Below are 21,529 nucleotides of genomic sequence, written 5' to 3'. Positions count from 1 at the left end.
TTTTCCTTCTGTGTTCATGTAGGATTTCCTCTGCATCCTAGTTTTTCCCTCTGAGACCTAAAGATTTTTATCTAAACTCTGTGCCTCCATTTCCTGCTCTGCAAAATAAAAATAAGACCAGCACTGATATTCAGTGGTGAGAAGGTTATTTCATGACTGGTTATAAAACTTGGAAATCTGAAGATGGAAAGCGTTAGATACCATTTTATTAAAGAGAAGTGCTCTCTAAATATCCTGTTGCTTCCTGCAGGATGTCTTGTCTTCTTCAGCGTGGCTCAGAGCCTGCTAGGCCTGCACACAGCCCTGGCGAGAGACAATCTCTGTCACAGGCAGCTCACAAACTAAAAACCTCAAAATGGAGGCAGAGAGGGAAAAGTCAATTGTGTCAAACCCGTGGTAGCTGAGCTGTGGGGCTAGGCATGGAAATGCTGACGCTGTCACCATAAGCACAAGCTCACACGGCTCCATCCTGCACGCAGCGGTACCTACCAGACAACCATGGAAAAAGCTGTCTTTAATGTTGCTTCTCTTTCATCTCTGCAGATTCTGAATTGTTTCCTCATTGATAATAATGGCTTTATACTCGTTTCCAAAAGACCTGCAGAGGTAAGAGAGCATAAGAGGAGAAGGAGAGCGTGCTTGGGTTGTTCCTAAATAACCCACCAGAGCTGGTTAAAACAAATGAAGTTCAATTGTGTAATAAGGGTGGCTGCAGCGTAACTAAATTCAGCTGTGTGGTGAGGGGGAAGCCTCCTGGCAGAGTGACAGCACAACTTAGGTAAGGAAGGAGTTTGCAGTGATAAGGAAGGAACTAGTCAAAATATCTTTTTATCAGAAGTGAGGAAATTAGGCTCCTTTCCCTCGCGCAGATGCTACTGAAAGATGATCTGAGACAGTCCCAGAAGGCAGGCGTGCCCTGACGTGGGAAGGGAAGGGAAGGGAAGGGAAGGGAAGGGAAGGGAAGGGAAGGGAAGGGAAGGGAAGGGAAGGGAAGGGAAGGGAAGGGAAGGGAGCAGCACTTTTGAGTGCCTCTGAAGTCGAAGCAGGCATTCTTCAGGAAAGGAAACTGAGGGGATGGTAAGAGGAAAATGTCAAAGGCAAAAATGAAGACAAAATCATTTAAGCAAATTGGAAACAGGAGCACACCTGAAGAACTGGCGGATTTACTGGACTCGCAGAGGTGAAAGGAGTAAGGAAAAAGACTCAGAATAGTAATAAAAATATAAGCAACAAAAGTTGGTTCCTTTCCTCCTGCTGCCAGCACCTCCACGGCCATTTCTAGGGAGCTGAAGGGGTGCAGTTTGTGATGTGACATCCTGTGCAGCCTGGGTAAAGTCAACACTACCAGCCACTGCATGGTTCAGCTATATTCTTCTGCTCTCCGGTAAATTCACCGCAGAACTATTTGTTTCAAAATAATAAAAGGCCATATATTCGGATGTCAGAAAGCGATGTGTTGGAACAGTCTCATAAACTACAAAGCAATAAGTCAATAGCAAGAGTGGGCTTATAGAAGAAATGGGAAATGAAGTGGGTTTGGTACTGACAGAAGTGGGGAATTTCATTAAAATTGCCATAGTACTGGAGTTAACAAATACTTTATGCGTATTTCTAAAAGGTGGTAGATCTGATCCCAGAAATTACTTTCTTCAAGATGTCACAAACAGGTTGAAATGGAAAATAAAAATAAAGTAACAGAACACCCAATGGATGTGATTTGGACAAGCAGCACAGCTTCTATTAAAGAAAAAAACCTGTCTTATCAGCTATAGTTCTTTGGATGTGTGAGTAAATCGGGAGATAAGGGAGAATGGATGACCTACTGCATTTCAGCTTTTCTAAAAGCCTTGAACAGACTCCCTTACAAGACACTGTTAAAGAAGTTCTGGTTAAAGAGTGAAGCGTGAAGTAGTCACATTGATCTCAAAGTAGCTGGGACAGAAAAGAAAGAGAAGAGGGATTTTTATATGGATATTTAGATGGAAAACGTCAGCTATATGAGTCCCATGGTTTCCCATCCAGACCTGTGATAGTTGGCATAATCAGAATAGGCTGGCCAAAGGAAAAGGTGAAATGGTGAATTCTGCAGGTACTACACAGTAAGTTCAGAGAGGCCAGGATGAGAATTGTTGAGATTCACAAAGCAAAATGTATCAGGAACATAGTGGCACCAGGGGGTGATACAGACAGATATCAAGGGGGGCATATTGCAAGGAATAACCAACCTGTTTTCTGTCAGGAAAGTAACATACCCAACACACTGAATATTCCAGTAAAAGTGCCCCTTGGTGTGCCAAAAGAACCCCAAAAAACAAACAAAAAAACCCAACCACCCAAACCCAAAACAAACCAAAGAAAACTTGAAAAACAAGGAAGGAAAATGCCGTACAGTTGTACTGTCTCCCTTCTCTGGGAGGCCAGGTCCTGCTGCGTGTTTGGGATGGGCTGGTGGTCTTAGGAGTCACTGTTTCCTTCTCTGACCCCTGTGGCATTTTCAAAGGTGCTTTACTGAGTCCTGTGGCATGTGTCCATAGATAAAGGCAACTACACCCTTTAGGTACCATGTCTACTGTTCATCCTCAGCACCGCCTGCCTGGGTTCTATGTCTCTATTTTTCCTGCATTTTACGGAAAATAGGTTTTTCAAAAAGCTCGTCTCTGAAAGATCTGACTATCAGAAACATGGCATTATAGTGGATTTGGGTAAATTATAAACATTATCCACATGCCTCCGAGATCAGGCATTTTGGCAGGCACCGGAGCTGTCATCTCCTCCAGCTGTTACCTCCTCTGACCTCAGGGAGTTCACCACTACTTTTCTTCTGATTTCTTTATCTTGTTCCAGTTACTGCTTTTATTTCCCAGTGGCACTGTGAGTGTCCACACTGTTAAACCCTACAGGGAATTCAAGACAGCAGCAGCATTAAATCAATACCTGGGGTTTCGTAGCCTTGCTACCTGAATGTTGCTGCAAGGGGTCACTTGCTGCTATGTGGCCTTCCCTGCCTCAGCCCACACTCTTTCCTCAGTGCATTCTTCAACATAATGCAAAAAAAAAAAATTCCATACCTGGATTTTTGTGGGGTTTTTTTGCCTTTCTGGAGAAGTCAGCTAGTTCACTGCCCTCCCTGCCTCATACCTGACACCAGGACCAGCAAGAGTGGCTCAGCTGCGTGGATCAGCACTTCAGCCCAGCAGCAGGGAGAAGGGCAGCCTGCCTGCATGCTGCCTGTTCTGCCCCACCGGCTGGGATGGGAGGGAGCTTGTCGGATGCCAAAGGAGTGAGGGTGCACAGGCAAGCCATCCGCCCCGCTGAGCCGCACGGGCCGTGGCGGCCGCAGCACAAGCAGGGCCCCACGCACATCCCCGCTTCCCCAGGGAAGGCAACTGAGGAGCTTTCACATCCAAACCGCCTGCTTCCCCGGGACAAAGTGCAAGCTAAGAATAGCAAAGTGGTGCCAAAGTGCCTGTGTCCGTACAGCCCCGGGGCGAGCAGCTGGTGCTGGAGACCCGCTCCAGGGGCTCTGAGAGGTTTTGCTCCATTGCTGTGCTTGCTCCCTTGGGGCTGAGGTGCTTCATGACATGCTCAGCCCACTGCCTGCCCAGGGCTGCCTGCTGCCCGCACCTCCTTCCCTGGGTGATCGCACTGGAAACCAGAGCGGCTTCACGCAGGAATGGGGTGAGGTCAGCCTGGCTCAGGTTCTGCCCCCCTCCACCCTTGGGATGGGGGATTGGGATGGAGGATCGGATCTAATAACTCTGCCTGAAGGCGACAGGAAGCTTGCCGGCAGCCAGAAAACACTGTGGAAGAAGGAGGGATTTTAATGAGTGATGAGTTGGAAGCTCCCTGCAGGATTACTTGGGGAAGAATGGGTAATCTCTTAATTCAGGCTAATCCCCCCATCCAGACTCATCATGGAGGGAGCAAAGAGTTAACAGCCAGAGCCAGGAGAAGGGAGTGGGTGAGGAGGAGGATGATCTAGGGCAGGGGAGGAAGGGAAAGTAAGTGGCAGGCCCAGGCTGTGCTGCAGCGAGGGCTGCTCCACGCTGTGTTTCTGACGATGTTTGCAGCCATGGCCCCACGACGGCCTCTGAGTTTTTAGCCGCCTTTCGCTGCCAGCCAGAGGCTCAGCTGCGGATCACAGGTCTGGAGCTCCCTTCGCCTGCTGCATCCAGATGTCCCCTCACTCGCTAAACCTCTTTCTCTAGGATGCTGCCTTCTCCCTGAGGCACCTTACAGGGTACGTCTGCAAGCTCTGCCCAGGTGGGACTCCAGGGACAGAGTGCAGGGTGACAGCTAAAAGGCCAAGATCCTGCCATGGCTGGGCAGAAGCTGCGGAGAAGCAAGGGCTGGCTTTGAGCCGTGCAGCGAGGAGGCTGCCCGCTCACCCAAAGCCCGGCCCATTTGGCAGATCCCGTTTGTCTGCAGCTTTTGTGTGTACCAAAAGTGCAAACTGCTCAATGAGCCAGCAAAGCATGGACACATAATATGTCTGTGAGCAGTGATGTACCTTTTGAGCCATATGTGTGCTCTGGGATGCATCTCTTTCCTGTGCGTAGCCTGCGTATGTGTTTGTATGCTCTCAGCTGCAGGGGGACGTGATACAGCATGTGTCATGCAGGATGTCAGAGGCGATGCTTTGTGCTGTGAACCTCTGAAATCGCAAGGGCCTGTGGAAATCTGCCTACAATTGGGAGTTAGGAGAAGCACAGCAGAGGGATGTCAGGGAGAGCAGCAGCCAGTCACTGGAGGAAGCAGGTTGTAATGAGAGCTGCTTTACCAGATGTTGCTTCAGTACAGGACCGCTTTGGTTTCTGCCAAGTGATGCTTTCCTGTGTTTTCCTATCTGCACAGGGTACCTAAAACAGCACTGAGCTTTGAGTGTCTGATTCAGTGTTACAAGCCAGCTTGCTGATGCTTTTCTGAACACGTTCCCTAGGCCTTACTCTCAATTACACTAACAGCTCTTCATACCTATAGGAAGGACATCCTACCTGGACAAATTTGGTCAGACATCAGCATCTCTGGACAGGGAGGGCCCCATTTACAGTCCTGCAGTGGCCCCCTGCCCTTTGCACACCAGCTGCAGCTTGCCCTACGTTAAATCCCACCGCTCTGGCTCCTGCTGGGGCTGCAGACTGGTATTAAATGGAAGCAGCTGGCCTCCTCACCACCCTAATCAGATTGAAAGAGCGAGGGAGGTGAAAAAAAGTTAGCGCTTGCTCACACACATTTGACTACGTCTGAGACGATTACAGGCTAAATGCTGGAAGGGGAGTTGATGTTATGTATTGATTTATACAGTGAAACGCCTTCTAAAGCCTGTTGGGAAGAGGCTCATAACCATGTAACACTACTGCTAGATGATTACCATATGATCTTAGGTAAATCTGCCTAAGGGTTTGGGTTTTTTTAGTGGAAATGTCCCACTCAAATAAATGAAGTCATCTGTCATCTGCTAATACGTGCTAAATGACTGCTAGCCCATCAGTGGAAAAGTAAAATGTCCCCCAAAATTGTGTGAATGCTTCCAATAACATATGGGAGCTATTTACTGCATCAAGACCCGAGGGCCAGGAAAATAGACAGAGGACAGCTCGTCTCCGCATTTTTATTATTTACAAGTATTTTATTTACTTGCTTGCAAACAAAGCAGTGGACTTGGCAGATTTGAGGCATTTTTGCAATAGATTTGTCATGGTTTAGTAATCAGGAAAGCCAGAACTGTTGTTTGTTTGAAGAAGTCTTTAGAGCAGCAGTTCCCGGATTTGGGGTTGGGATTGTATTCAAGGTTATTGACTCCAAAATGTAAATGCGACCAGAGGGCCACGAGCTCTGCTTTTAGTCCAGGCATGCAAGTGGGATTTGGGGGTTGTTGCCCCACCAAAAGCAACTTTTGCTAGGGTGGAGTCTGTGCTAGCACAGCTGTGGCTATGCCAATGCATCATGCGTAAGCTAAAGGGATGGGTCAGCGTGCGTTGTGTTGTTTGGGTTACTGCCTACTGCCTGCACAGCAGTGAGTTGTAAAATTGTGTTTGCTACCTAAATAAATGTGTACGGCACACTTACACGTGGTGAGTCAGTTCGCCTAGGGCAGCAGGAGAGCAGAGGTTTCCGAAGCCACTGCGGCTGCGGGCTGGCAGAGAGGCTCCAGTGGAAGAGACTCAGGCGTGCAGATCCAGGGAACGTAGATTCACAAAAACCCACAGGAGAGCCCAGGCTCCCGGTGAATCAACATGCCTGCGTCTCTGCAGCTTGAGAGTCTGCCTTTTTCTGTCACAAGCTGCAGGGACGTACGTGGGCTAAATCATTTCCAAGCGTGGTAGGAACGGTGCAGGATGCCAAGCTGGCGATGGGGGAAGTCCTCCCTCGAGCGTTCAGCCAGCCAAAGGACAAAGCTCGGCGTTACCTCCTTATAAGACACTCGTTATGTGTAGTAGGCCTCCAGACAGACTGGATTGGTCAGAGCCTTAGAGCATTTGGAAGTTTTACTGTTGACCGTTTACGCTGTTTTTTTCCTTTCTTGTGCTTGCAGACTGGAAAATTTTTTGGTGCAGTGGACGGCTCAGTAATGACCCAGCTGCTGAACATGGGCATGTTCAGGCGGTAAGTGGGGGATCTCTGTGCTGCACCTCTCTTTCTTCAGCCGGTGTGTGGGTCAGAGCATATTGGGCCCCATAAGTGGCACCACTGAGCAGGGGAAAATGCACGCGCTGGTGCACGTCACTCTCTTATTTTCCTACGAGAGCTCCTTTAGCTACCTGCCCCCTCCCCTGTCTCGCTCAGCCATCGCCACCACACAGCCTGTTTCTCCTCATCTCCTGCTCCTCCACCTGCTGCAAAGCACCGAGAGAGACAGTAACTCCCAATGTCCGTGTGGCCAGAAAGCAGCTGCTCCTCTGTCTTTTCCAGGGCAAGACGCTATGGGAAACACTTCTTGGCATTTTGGGTGAAGTACTTCGATTCCTCCTGCTACTTGTAAAGCCTTTCTCTGAGCGGTTGTCCAAGAGCCCCTCAGATGTGCCATTGCAGCTGGCTGAGCACACTTCTCTCTCTCTCTCTCTCTCTCTCTCTCTGTGTCTCCTAAAAATACCTCTGTGTGTCTCGCTTCACTCCCCCAGCCCACATCAAAAGACAGTTCAGAGTTTTAGTGGCCTGAAAACAGGAACTAGGGGCACCTGAGGTAGATATTACAATTCTCCAGCTTCAGAGCCTGCTTTACTCACCACCTGAAATTAGGGATGTATTTCCTTCTGTACTGACCTGGTTACATTAATCCAGGGCCTGTATTTCTCGCTTTGCGAAATCCAGCACTGACCAAACAGCAAAGACACGTGTAAGCAGGCCGCTGCTTTACTTCTTCTATACAGGAAATGTTTTAGAAAAAGCTGTCGTGTGCATCCCGTAGGCAGCTGCATTGCTTGCTTATGACTGCTTGCTTGTTGGTTTTGTTTTGACCGCAGGGTGACGATGTATGATTACCAAGCAATGTGCAAAGTACCCTACCACCACCACAGCGGTGCCCGGCCTCTGCTCAGCGTACGTATCTGTCGGCATGCAGCCCTCTCTGGGCTTGGCTGTGGAGGCTTTCTCCTAGGACATCTCCAACACCTTGACGTAGCACATTCCCCAAAAGAGTTTAGTAGCTGTTTGCTTTCAAGTGATGGGAATGTCCAAACTCATCTAAGGCGGATTTCTGAGGCAGTGATGGCCACTGACAGTGGTTTACAATTTGGCTCTCTATTGGCATATAGGATCTCACTAAAAATCAGAAAGACCAGGGAGAGAACGGGAACTAGAGTACGCCAGGCTTCTCCTAAAAACTGAGGAACCAGCTAGCAGCTGAAATGAACAGAACTGCTTTTACTGAGCATCTCAAAAAGGAGAATTGCGCTGTCTGTGAACAGAGCATCTGGGAGAAAGCTGTCAGCCTTTCAGGGAAGCGTGAGAGAGCTTGGAGTAACAGAGAGAGGGGTTAAAGCTGCCGAGAAATGCTGATAGCCCAGGCAACAAACTACCACAGCAAATAGCTTTGCCAGCACCCAAACACAACTTCTCTTCAGTCTGATAAAAGCTAATAGTCTAATCCCACTCTACCTTCCTAACCTGGCCTTGACCAGGCAGAACTAAGTAAATACTCAACATTCAGGCCACTTCAAACTAGTTGAAGGAACGCGAAGTAGGGATGTGTTTATTGCTGCTATGATCGGGTCTTTTGATACTTTAAAATGTGGTGTGCTGGAAGTACATCCTACAGCATGACGTTGTCATTTTTTTCCAGTAAAAGAATTTTCAACAAAATATTAGTTTTTAATAGTGTGTTACATTTTTAACAATGTATCAGTTTTGGAAATAGCTATACTTAAGCTGGATAGATAAAATATTGTGATTGCAGTGAAAATATTTGCTTGATCATGTCCTCAAGAACTTTGATTACTGAAAGAAATGTCACAAAATATGAGCTGCCAAAAAACATGTGAATTGGGAAGAGAATAAAAGAATGAGCATTCGGCCTTCATCTCTCCCTTTCCCCTCTTAGCAAAACCCTTGAGAAGGAAGAAAAGTCTGGTTTTCATATACATTGTTCAAAGGAAAAATCAGTCAAATTCCCAACCATCTATACATTTTACTATTTGCTGACTTATTTTGGTTGAAGATAAGTCAGCTAGCAGTAATGGAACATTATCTTGTGTCCTGTGACTGCTGCATCTGTTTTGGGTTTGAGGATATCGGCATGATTATGAAAGGGAGAGATGAAAATTAGACATGGTTACCATGAAGAAAAGAAGCAGCAGGATCCTCTGCAAATGAATTGTCCCCGGGACAATGCTGGATTTCCAATTTGTAGCTGAAAAGCAGGAAGATGATAGAAGTCATGCCATCTTGAGGAGAAGCTGGATGAAAGCACAGTTAAGCATAATCAATCAATGGCAGACAATACTAAATCCTGGGCAATACTGTAGCCTGTCCCAGAAACACCACTTGCTATCAGAATATAAAAGCATCCTAAACTGGTGGTGTCCCATTTAGCTGTGTTTCTCTCCTGCTCTGAGCTCTCAAGGTCATCCATACTGGAGAGAAATCATCAAGCAATTACATCTTCAAAGTCCTTCATACATTTGTGATAAACTCCCTGACCCTGACGGGGAGGGGGTGAGAAGATATTATTAGTAGCAAGGCAGCTCCACTGGCTTCTGATGTATTTTGAATATTTTCCAGTGATGCCCAGACCTTGAATTCCAGCCTGTCTTCAAGAGCTCTGATCAGTGGAGGGAACTGGTCTGAAGCATGGGGTCCTGCATAACAATTATAAACTCTCTGACCGAGTCCTTATGGTATTTCTCATTTCTTCTTTTGTTCTCCAGCCAATTTATGCCTTTCTAGCTGCAGTGAAATGGCTGATAAGTGATTTCCTCATGTGAGTATCAAAAGATGGGGGTGTTTGGGACGCTCAGACCAACGGGGGGCGAGAGCTGAGAAAGCTGCAAGTGGAGGCACCCACGTAGGGCATTGCTCTCAGCCTTCTGCTGACATTCAGCTCGCTCCTGGGAGACAGAAAGCTATTACTATTCCCATTTTGAGAGGCAGGAGCCCAGAGCGGGTCTGGGATTTACCTGAAGTCACTCAGTACAAAGCGGCGGAGTCAGAAATAGGACTTGGGTCTCCCGGGTCCTCGTGCAGATCCTTGATGAGAAGTCCTCCTGCGTGCCTCCTTTGCCCGGGATAAGCGAATGCAGGGGGCGAAGGCTGAAGGAAGGAAGCCAGGGAGCCCAGGTCTGAGTGACAGGCAAGGGAGGAGAGAGGGGAGGCCTTGAATCAAGCTCTGGATTTGGGCTCACCTCAAACTGCTGGGGGGAATCGGAGTTCAAGCTCAAATTAGGATGCAAGTGCTGCTGCTCAGCTTGCTGGGTATGCAAAAGGGGAGGTGTGGGAAAGATCCAGCTCCGAGGGCTTGAGTGTATTGGTACAGAAGAATTCAATGTGATGTGCAGCCACCTTCACGTAGCCAGAATATGGGCTCCCTGATGGCCATCCATGCCAGCTCCTCAGGAGGGTCTCACGGTGACTGAATCCCCTCCTGGCCTCAAGGGCTGCCATACTCAGTCCTTCCTTTGCCGATGAGGCCCCCACACAGCAGGTACTTCAGGAAAAATCCCTTTCAGATGTTCCGCAGTACAGATCCTATGATACAGTGCTACACTCTATCATGTGGAGAGGAAAAAAAGCATTAAAAAAAAAACCCTCAGACTTCCACTGCCAGCAAACTTGTAGTAAACATTTTAGAACTGATACTCGCCAGGCGACGGGGCCATCTCCCTGACACCTGCACCCTTCCAGGCTGCTGAAAAAGCATCCTCTGTTCTTGCTCTTTTGACAGCTTCCTTTTGGAGTTTAACATGAGTAGCTTCTGGCACTCAGACAACTTGGCAGATGGTGAGTACACAAGGGTCCAGCCGCCCCATAGCACGTGAGTGTTACAGCCGCTGGTGGCAGAAGAAGCTGGATGGGGATGCCTGGCCTCGTACGAGGAGCCTGCCATCTGCTCTGCCACCTCTCCCTCCGTGGACACTGCAATCCAGCTTCCCATTCTCACCACCACCCTGTCTCCCCCCAACTCCCACCCCCATTTCAGGCTGCCACGGCACCAGGGCGGGCAGGGTGAGGCATGTGCAGCTCGGAGCGCGCTGTTTGCTTTCCTCAGGGTAGCTGCTGGGGTCATGGAAGGCTTTTCTTTCCAAGGACCCCCCACCCTGCCTGCACTGGGATGAGAGAAACTGTCAGCTGCAAAGCCTTTGGGTTGGAAAGAGCCCCTTCCAGCCTTTCCTGAGGGTGGTCAGTGGGACAGGAGAGAGCAGAGCTGGAGCAGCAGGCTCTCTGGAGCCTAGCTGGGGTCCCAGGAAGCTAGCCAGAAGCCTGTAAGGTTCAATAACACATTGAAGGTCTTCACTTGCCCACTGAACTCTCTCTGAAAGAGAGGAGATGATGGCACACGAGTGCAACAAGGGGTATGTCTGGGCTGAAATCCAGTGACCTGTCCTGCAGCTGCAGTGCTGTGCGCTAAAAACATCCCGGGAGTCTCTGTGGTCTCATCCCTGCCCCTGCAGACAGGGGGGATGTTAATGGCCTTGAGACAACCCAAAGGGAAAGGTGAGGAGTGCTCTGCGCAGCCATGTAGATGCTGTTATTGCACCCTCACTAATTATTCAGCACTAATGGTGCTTTCAGTGGAGACAGTGGTACCTTCCCTGCTCACTGTGGGGCTGAGTCTTCTGCACTGAACTCTCCTGACGTAATGGGGAAACGGTCATTTTTAGAAAGCAAAATCTCCTTCTAGTCAGAGAACCAGCCCAATGTCTGGGTACTCTTTAGGTCCCACTCACCTCCTCCCAAGAGGATCGCCAGAGATGGCAGTAGAAGTTGCAGCTACCCTCTGCGGCCCCGGCTGCAGCTTAACACACGGCAGGATAACAGGAGCCGCCCCATGCAGAAATCGGTAGGGAAGAGTCAGATGAGCAAGTGCAGTACTTGTGGCAGTGCAGGAAGGACTGCTCTTTCTGGAGGACAGACAGACCTGGTGTTCCTGCAGGGAGCTGCTAAATGGCTGCAGTTTGATTTAGACTTGTCTCAAGGAAATGCGAGGAAAAAGGGAGAGGGGTTCTCACTGCTGCACTGCTCATTGTCATTTCTTTTCATGCTGTCTTCATGTCTCTCCTGCATCACTTCCATGACTGCTGTGTGCAAATTCATCTCTTCACTGCACTGCCATCATGTGAAACTGATGTGGCTCCATCTTCATTGTGCGTCTGTGTGTGTCATGCGGCTTTTCCAGCCAAGGCTGTCTTCCATCACTGTAAGTAGAACCACTTCACAGCAAAAAGAGGAGGATTTAGTTAGAAATCCCAGGCTAGGAAAGACTTTTTTCCACCCTTTGGACAATGGGGAACTTGCAGAAAGGTGTGATAGGGACAAGGCAGTGCCTGGCTCTATTTCTCTGCATTGCAAAGAAGCAAGCGATGCTGTGGCTTGTTTAGCTGGCTGAGCTGGTGATTGAAGGTCTGTCACTGAGAAGTCAATAAAAGAAGGGACACACCAGCCTCATCAGAGACTGCAGGTGCAGACAAAACCATCACTTGTTGCTGTGCAATAGATGTGCCTGCAGCCTGCATGCCATGGCATGTCCTTCACTGCGGTTCCCACCTGCTCCGCTCTTCGCCGTTGCTATGCCAAAAGCAAAGAGCGACCTGTGGCTTCTTGCAGGAAAAACTATATGGGTTTCATAGACTTCAGATATTAAGAGGCAACTTAAGTCTTCTTTTCCACACCCCATGGCTTAGTTCCTCCTGATGAATACCAGCCCAGCTCCAGGGTAATGCAGAATTACTTTCAAGCAGTTCAACTGATAAGTATATGCTCTAGCTCATAAATCTGCTCCTACAGGCAAGTTAGAAATCCCTCCAAGACAGAGTCCAGACTGTGGCTGTGTTTGTGTCTCCCTGCTTCCATATCTAGCTTATATTTGCTGATTTGCTCTCTGCCCAGCAAGACGTATGTGTGAGACAGAGATAGACACACACAGACAGTTGGAATGTGTCTTACTGTATGAAGAAGAGGAAGAGAAAGAGAGCGTGGCTATGGATGAAATAAATGAGTGTCCATGTGAAGGGGAGGGAGTAGCAGGGTGGAAGAATACTATTGGGGCTGGAAGAAATGGATTGCACATGCTGTTAAGAAGGGGCTGTAATTTTTTTGCCAGAGATGTTAACATTTTCTTGACTGCCTGCCAAGGCTGATGTATGCACAAAGTACAGAGAGAAGGAGACATTTTGTGAGAGAGAAATTGAGCACACGTTCATTCATGGGTGTGGGCAGAGGAACTAATGGTCAGGGATCTAATGCCTGACTGTGCACCTCTTGGTCTGCAGCCCTGAGCCTATTTCTGCTTCCCAAGTTCTCTTGCTTTCTGGGAAGACAAGACTTGCCGTTGGAATATGGGCATGATATATTCAGACTGCACTCATCATGCAAATCTGCTTTTGAGAGGTGGTGAGAAGACATGTTTGCTTCCACAGATTTTTCACTGCTCTCAGCATCTCATTCCTCTCTCTGTTTGTAAGGGCTTCTGCTTTTATGGACATCACCACAGGTTTGAAAGCCTTTACTTAAGACAAAAATACTTCTAGCCAAGGCATGCAGCCTAGAAAGGACTATTTCTAGAAATCCGTAGCTCAGAAAATTTTCTTTTTGACTGCATGGTAATGTACACAGAGGATATTCTACAAGATAATTGATTAAATTCTGTGTTTTGTATTTGTAACTAAAAGTGGCAGATTTTGCCTCGAGTCCCAGAGTAAATCCACTGACTTGGGTGCAGTTAGCCGTGATTTATGCTGGTGGGAAAGAGTTCACTATCTGGGCAGTATAGTTCACAACAAGGCACGGTGGCTGCCTTTGCTACTCAGAAGGATTGGTTGCCAAATGTCTGACAAAGTCTTTCTGGAAGTGCAGATGGTAGAAATGACAGCCTGGAATTAACTCACTCTTTGCTATAAAGTTTGCAATTTGTTATCAGCTCCTCTGACTGTTTACTAATCCCTGACCACCAGACTCTCAGAGAGCCGATAACGTTTTGATGTCCGGCGTGTGCGTGCAGAGGCTCAGCCCAAGCGTTTTGCTGATGATGTACATGCTACTGGGCTGCTCTGAACTTCTCAATACTGCTGCAGCTGCATTGCTTCCAAGCAAATTAAGTGGCAGTAGGCTTAAGCATAATCTCTGTCATAGGTCTTGTCTCTGTGCAGAAGTTAGGAGATTTTAAAGTGGCTTCTTTTCATTTAGCCTGTGCCAAGAAACTGATTTAAGATGGTCTGTGCAGGGGACTTGTGCCAATTTAGCAGAGTTAAAAAAATACAGCATGGTGCACGTGACGAAGTTAACCCAGAGCAAGGCAAACTGCAGATGGTTGTGAAAGACTCAAAGAGAAATGCAACTTCTGTGAGTGACGTAGCCCATACTGCCAGTGGCAAAAGCACCCCTGAAGGGACTAAACCCGGTGCACTTCCCACTGCATACCTCCAGAGGCACAGGCTGCTTCTCTGAGTGCCACCAAGGCATAGTTCGGCCCATCCCGTATCTTCCAAGCCGATGGTCTCATTCGCCCCCTCCCTGCACCCCATCCTTCACACCACTGTTTTTTATATTGCTTTAACTCCATCTGCTCTGATGACACTACACCAGGAAGCTGGAGCTAGTGAAGGATGTCATTCTTTATGAGGGACAGGGCAAAAATGAGGACCCGGATGAAGTCTCTGCTATATCAGGACCCTTTGACACTCCTGACATGAGCAATATGCCAAATTCTTGCAAGCAGTTGTGCCCAAAAAATGTGCCCCAAAGCAGTTATGCCCCAAAGGTCACCTCTGTGGTCATTACAGCTGTTCTTCTGAGCAAGAACTGGCACGGTCTGTCTCCAACACACAGCCCCGGTCACCCAGTGCTGCAAATCCAGGGGTAACTCAGCGGGACTTCGATGGTTTGTGGCTGAGGGACCAATGCCTGGTCTTGCCACAAGCATGTCCCTAAGAGGGTCTGTCCTTGGCGGTAGTTTGGCCACCTGTTTCAGAGTTTGGAGCTGTTTTCCCAGCCACTGCTACAGTGAATTAAGGCTGAAGGAAAGGGCTCCCACTCTGCTCCTCACACTCCTTTAGTCCATCAGGGACTTCACTGGCTGGAATACGGGTACCGGCTTTGGAGCTGGTCTGAGACAGAAAACATTGAAGCTTCTCTCCTTACAGCATAAACAGGGATATTCCGCGTGTTTCATCAGAAGCATCTAAGCCCTTGAAATTCATCTCAGTAATAGGGTCTTCTACTGCTCATCCCAAATGTCCTCAGGACTGTCCGTCCCTGTGATGGGCACTAGTCAGAGGCGTTCTCCGTTTGCAAAAACGAAAGAGGCTTTTCCGTGCTTCTGCAGTGTGGGGTTTGCACAGAGGGACGGCAAACAGTGGCAGAGCACAGGCAGGCAGCTCCTGGCTGGCGGCAGAGTTGCTGCCGGACCCTGAAATGATGAGTTTACTTGATTAATTTAGTGTGAATCCAGGGTGAATTCAGAACAAGGCATCATGCTGAAATCAAGCCCTATGTGCTTTTGGATCTGTGCAAAATGAACCTAACCATGGTACCAAACGGTGGGTCCCACCGTCTGGGAGGATTTAAGCAGGAGGCTGCCTTGTGAGTAGCATTTTCAGAAAGCTCGGAAGAAAAGCACAAGGCACTACTACAGGGGACTCTGGCCTGCAGGGTGCTGTTTGAGTCCCCATCATATTCACGTGGGGAAGGCATTAGAGAGGAGATTGGGCTGCAGCACCTGGCTCTTAATGGATGTCTTGTGTTGCTGGATTGCCATGGCAGAGAGAAAAATCAGAGGAAATCATCTGGCTTTTCTCTCTCTCAAGTAATCCACATTGTTTAGACGGCAAGCTCCCCGGGGTGGTCCCTGCCTCTTTCTGTGTGCTCCAGCAGTGTCAGGGGAGATGAGACCATAGCTCTCAGTGAGGGTTTTACAGTGATGCAAATTACCCATCAGCATCATGGATGCCCTCTTGCTGCCTTCTTACCATACATTTACTGATTAAAACCCGTTGCTGCATTTTTCTATAAAACTTCAGTGCCGCTGCTGCAAGGGATAAGCCGGTCGTCCTCCACATCAGAAGGACTCTCTTCTCTGTCCGTCCCCTCAGCAGGGCTGCCTGCAGCCACTGTGTGGGTGGAGGGCTGCGGAGCGAGTCTTTTGTGCTCAGACCCAAAGCTGATGTAGAAACCATTTCTCATACTTGTTGTTGGCTGAGCTGCAACCACCTCTCCCCTAGCAACAAAGCCTCGCATTTCCATCGGTGACATTCCCCCGTGTCTTACAGAGGCAGGAGCTGGCTTTGCTATCTCCAACTGCAGAAAATAATTGCCAGAAGGGCCCAAAGCAGTAGTTTCAGGCAAGGCAGACTTTGCGGAACTCCTAGAAAGGATGCCCTTGCTTCTCGAGGGAGGCTCAGTGAGGCGGTTCAGCTCCCCCTCATCCCCAAATTAGTTTGGGAGTCCCACAGAGTGTGACTGATGAGTGATGGAGCAGCTGCTCCCTGCCTCTGCAGCGGATGGCTCCCTCCAGGAGCCAGTGCCACTCGTTAGCCGTGTCTCTGCTGGTCCTCGAGAGCCGTCGTCTGCTTCCCTGGGGTCTCAGGCCAGATCTGTTTGCTGGCGATGTTTTCTTTTTAATGTGACACGTATTCAACCCCTCAAACTGCCTGCTGCGGGCTCACTCTGAAATGTCAGAGGGCTCAGGAAGGATCAGCAGCTGAAGGAGAACCTCACCACGGACACACAGGGTGTCAGGAGGGGCAGATCCCTCAGCACGGGCACTGAGGACCAGACCAGTCACAATTCTGAATGTTTAAAAAAGTGCATGAACCAGGCCTGGATTAGGCAGAAGGGACTTTACTAAAACCACTGGTTTGGTAGATCCTCCTCTCCTTCGAACACAGGGGTACCAGTGCCCAAATGCCTCTGCATAACCGGCCACAGGAGTCCTTGGGGTGCTGCGACCGCTGCAGCCCCACAGCTGCGGCTTCTGCAGGGCAGGGTCCAGCCTCACCTGGGGAGGCGAGTGGGAATATCGGGCACATTTCTCACATAGGCCGGTTTTCCCACACCACCTAGTGGGAGCAGGGATCACTGCCTGGCTGCTTTCTGCAGCATCTCCTTCCTCTTCTGCTCTGGTAGGCACCTGCTCATGGACGCTGTCGGGGGACAGGCTGCTCCTGCAACATACATCACTAGTTTTAAATGCTTCCATCTCAGTGCAGACCACTCCTATATGATCCTCTCCCCTCGTTCCTCACCGTGTCTCCTTACCATCGCAGCTCACAAGCACAAGAAGCACGACACCTTGCAGCCCTGCGACACCGAGTACCCCGTTTTCGTGTACGAGCCGGCCATCAAGGAGACCAATGGACTGATCGAGTGCGGAGATTGCCAAAAGTAAGAATTGCAACTTCCCTTTCATTTGGGGGCTCCCCAGGTTGTGATGGCACACAAGCCTTGTCACGGAGCCCATCGGTGACGGCAACAACCTGAGAAGAGTAGCCTGCTACTGTGCCCATCGTGTGGCCACCACCACATCCGCAGCTCTGCCCACAGAGCAGAGCTAAACAGCCATGCTGGACAACGAGGAGGTGAAATGACCGAGTTACAACATATAAGTAAAGGAGGAAAAAAAAAAAAAATTAAACCATCTGTTAATAAGCAGAGGTGGCTGTAGAACGAGGGAAAGAGCATTTAAAAATAGATATATCTTTCCATTCCACAGATTTCAGAAAGGAACTTTCTCTGTTTTTTCACATTTCTGGCAAAAGTTTTCTCCTTAGAAATTTTTCCTTTTTGCAATGCTTTCGGCTTTCCTTTTCCTTTTTTTTTTATTTTCCCTCTTTTCTGTTTTTCTACAGAAAAAAAAAGGGTGGGAGGGAAGAAGTGTTAAACTGAAAGAAATGAAAACACAGGTCCACTTTTTTATTTTCCATTTTCATTTTAAGAGAATGAATGTCCAATATAACAGAAAAGTCATTGTGAAAAGAGGCCATTTTCAGCCATTGCACAGCACCATCAGCAATCATGTACGGAAAGGCGCCACAAGGATGAATTTCCACTGGTCCAGCTTTTCCTAATGTGAGGCATCCAAACAGATCTGACTGGAATCCCTCTTTTCAAAAAAAAAAAAAAAAAAAAAAACCAACCCCAATCCTACCTAGTCTGACTTCAGTCTTGGACCAACTGCAGGAAAGACTTAAAGGTTAGGAAAACAGTCTGCGCTAGTGAGCACGGCATTAGGAAAACCAGGCCTTGCCAAACATTGTTTTAGAAGATGAGATTGCAGCCTTGGTGACAACAAGGTATTGTGTAGGTGCAATAAGCTCTGGGTGGATCCAGAGGTGCTGAGTGCCTCCGGGTCCTGGGGACATCTCTTGTGCATCTTTTATGTTCAGGAGAGACACGTGCCCCGACACAGGCTATGTGGAGCATCAGCCAGTGGTCCACAGGGGCATGCAGGCTTTCCCCATCACAAGCCCAGGTGATTCCCAGTGGAGCGAGGATAGGCTGGGCAAAAAGTTGGCTTGCAGATTGGTGCATGAGGGACATCTAGCCTGGTTACTGAAGTTGTGCATGGGTTAAGATCTGCTTGTCAAAGTTCCCAAAGCAGTCATCAGCCAGGAATACTAATGAAATGGTTGCTTGCTGCAGTATGTGACGTTCAACACCTCTGAACGTGAATACAGAAATCCCTGGAGGCTAGAAGGCAGAGAGACTAGGTGGTGAATAAGCAGGGAGACAGGGCGGTCCTCTGGTGCAGTCAGGTTGGTCGGTGCAGTGGGTGCATCCTCACAAACTTGTATTTCCAATCCACAAGCCCTCCCCTTGACTGGGAGGTGGTTAGCAGGACCAGGAGTGCACAGAGCCACGCACCAGCTGCAGCACTGCAGCCCTGCCACCAGCGCAGGCACGCCGAGCCCGCTGTCCGTGGCCTTCCCTATGCCCAGCAGCCCCAGCCCAGCCTGCAGGCTCCTCGCCAGGGCTGTACGGCCTCCGGCGCCCGGCGGCAGCAGCACAGCCTGCAGGCAGGCAGCGGAGGACGGCAGCGTGGGCAGCTCAGCCTTGCTTTGGCTGGCCGCAGCCTCTGCGCTGGCAGAGGGCAGGCAATGCCTGCAAGGCATTGGGCAGGGGGGTGGCACATGCTGGTGAGATGCCCGGACACGTGCAGCGCCTTGTGGTGATGCCGATGTGCACACGCTTGGACACGCACACACACAGCCCCCCCCCCCCCCCGCCACACCTGTGCTCGCCCAGAGGTGCTGCAGACACACACCTGCCGTCGTGCAAACCCACAGACGCGTGCAGCCTCGTGAGCACAGCAACGTGTCTGAGTTGCCCACGCACACTCATGCACAAAACTCTGCACACAGCTGAAACACGTGCCTGCCCTCATCCGCTCTGCCCACACAAGCCCTCCACCGCCTGCACAACCAGGCAGCGGTGCTTCCATGAGCCCTCACGTGCACGTCCTCGGGCAAATGCTTACATCTAGACACATCCTCACTGGCACGTGCCCGTGCTTGTCACTGGACCTTTCTGTAGTCTGCTTGTCCAATGGGGAGGGGAAGAAACAGGTGAACTTGTGGCTGCAAAGTGAAACTGCATGTTTTTTGTGGCAGTAGGCAAGACCAAGCACCAGTTGGTCAGTCCCATCACACTAATGTAATGTACAATGCTGCTGCGATCCTCCATTTCTTGCTCCAGTAACATGAAATTTAGCAAAACTCTGCCACTTGCAGGACTACGCAGTACATACATGCTTCTGTTGTAGAAGCATATGCATAGCTATGCATTGAATGGGCATTGGCACACCTCTGGGTGAAACCAGGCCTTCTCAGGTGTCATCTGCTGTGATGTGCTGCCCCTTTGGGGAGGGCTTGCATTGGGTTTTGGTTGTTGGTTGGTATTTTTGGTTGCTTGCTTGCTTCCTTGGGGTTTGGGTTTGATTTTCGCTTTTGTGCCTAGCGTGGAGTTGTAAATCCGAGCCAGTTCAGAGCTTCCTGAGGACAAAAAAGGTGTGATAACGTCACCTCCCCCGTGTGCACAGCTGCTCGCTCTGTCTCGCCTGCTTCCTGCTGACATCCCATTTCCGATGATACCTGTTTTCTTTGGATTTCTTTGCTGTGGGCCAGGTGGTGCTGGGGCAGCTGCTCTGGCGCTGCAGTGGGAGGGATGTGCTTTCTCCCACCCAATCTTTTTCTTTGCAGGATGTTCGTGGCGCAGCAGATCGCCAGCAGTAACCTCCTGCTCCTCGTCACGGATGCTGCCTGTGACTGCAGTGTCTTCCCACCTGTCCTGCTGGATGTGAAAGAGGTTAAATATATCCTTCCACACGCAGCAGGGATGCACGACTCCTCAGGCCCTTTCATCTCCATGTTTGGTGGGGTGGAAGACCTGCTCCCATGGCAATTACCACAGGGGTGGAGGGCATGACCTGACCTGTGGGACAGCCAGGGAGAGAGACACGGAGTGGGCAGGGTTGAGGTATGGTGGAGAAGAGGTGACAGTCCTGCCCTCCAGCCCCCCAAGAGGAAGCCAGCCTCAACCGGCCAGGCTGTCAGATGCGCTGTATGAGGGTGAGGGTGGGACAGGCCAGGGGAAAGGGTCAGTGGTGGGATGGGCACAGCTGGGCTGGCTCCCTGACACTGCTCCCAGGTGCTTCTGTAACCCATCCCTGCTGGTCCTCATGTTGTGCTCCTCGTAAGGGCAGTGACATGATACGGCTTGTCACGGTGCAGCTGAGCCCTCTCCTTGCATTTTGGCCACTTTCAGCTGCCTGTTGTTCCTTGCCATCTTCTAGCACTTGGAGATGTCTCCAGCCCATGCAGGGTGACCTGCCCTTCCCTTGTCCTCCTCGCTCTGTCTCCCAGACTGTGCAGTTACACCTAGATGACCTGCATCAGGGCCCCGTGGGTCTGTGCGGCGCTTGTCCCCCTTTTCACTGCCTGCCACTGCTAGTGTCCTTAACGGCCTTGCACATAACGCTTCAGTGAAGTGTGAACGGATGCGCTCCCAGAAGCTGAGGCGACGGCCAGACACGTGCCATGCGTTTCACCCTGAGGTACCCCGGGGCAGCGTGGGAGGGATGGAGAGCACACGGCTGGGTTTCATCATGACCGTGCCTGTGCCCATGCACACGTCTCCTCTTGCACCCCTGTGTGGCGTACATCACGTGCCCATCCCACTGGCTGGCCCCAGACACAGCTGTGTGACTTCCCAAGGGGCTTCCTAGCAGGAGGACGGTCACGCCAGTGACACCTGGGAAGAGGCTTCAGCTCAGACATCACAGAGCTGCTGGGTTTCTTCTGGGGGTTCACCTGCTGGAAGAGCCCCGATTGCAACCTGGGCTTGGCGTGGCAGCAGGCAGCTCTCCCGCCTGCTGGGCTGGCAGGGCTTTGGTCCAGACGCCTTGGCACAGCGTGCGAGGTAGCCCAGCTGCCTGTCCCTGCCTCACAGAGCCAGGAGCAGGCACAGCGACCCACTCACGGGCAGGGGACTCTGGAAAGAGCTGCAGGAGGGATGTGTAGGCAGGAGCTGATCCTGATGCAACCTCCAATGCTGAGGGATGGGTTTCAGGGTACAGGGCAGGGCATGGCAAAAGCCAAGGAGCCAAGTGGCTTCTTAGCTCACAGGTGGCTGCGATGGCCCACGGGCATCAAACCAGTCCCTTCCTTCGCCCCTAGTGATCCTTCCTTTTGGCCACAGGTATTGCTCCCCCATCCAACAGGGAGGGGTTGGTTCCCTTCCTTCTGCCAGCTGCCGCCCTGGCAGTAAGCAAGCTGACGCCTTCTATCCCATCTCCCAGGAAAATGCCCAAGACTGTGGTGGTGCTGCTGAAGTCTCCATCTCGCCGATGCTGCACTTCCTGCCCCTGGCGCTGCTCCTGCGGTGA

The 21,529-nt window shown here is 50.2% G+C and overlaps 1 protein-coding gene across 1 annotated transcript in view; it reads left to right on the top strand.

The window, feature by feature from the left end:
- Positions 1-21,529, top strand: part of CACNA2D4 (calcium voltage-gated channel auxiliary subunit alpha2delta 4) — a 130,958-nt gene extending 109,429 nt beyond the window's left edge. Inside the window, 10 exon segments of the mRNA XM_054816835.1 lie at positions 544-606; positions 6,536-6,606; positions 7,464-7,539; positions 9,366-9,418; positions 10,379-10,434; positions 11,831-11,851; positions 16,914-17,031; positions 19,845-19,957; positions 20,616-20,698; positions 21,443-21,529. Of these exon segments, the coding sequence (XP_054672810.1) occupies positions 544-606; positions 6,536-6,606; positions 7,464-7,539; positions 9,366-9,418; positions 10,379-10,434; positions 11,831-11,851; positions 16,914-17,031; positions 19,845-19,957; positions 20,616-20,698; positions 21,443-21,529 (741 nt within the window).

This window comes from Grus americana, chromosome 1, assembly GCF_028858705.1.
Source record: "Grus americana isolate bGruAme1 chromosome 1, bGruAme1.mat, whole genome shotgun sequence".
NCBI lineage: Eukaryota > Metazoa > Chordata > Aves > Gruiformes > Gruidae > Grus > Grus americana.
This window is presented reverse-complemented; position numbering and strand designations above follow the sequence as displayed.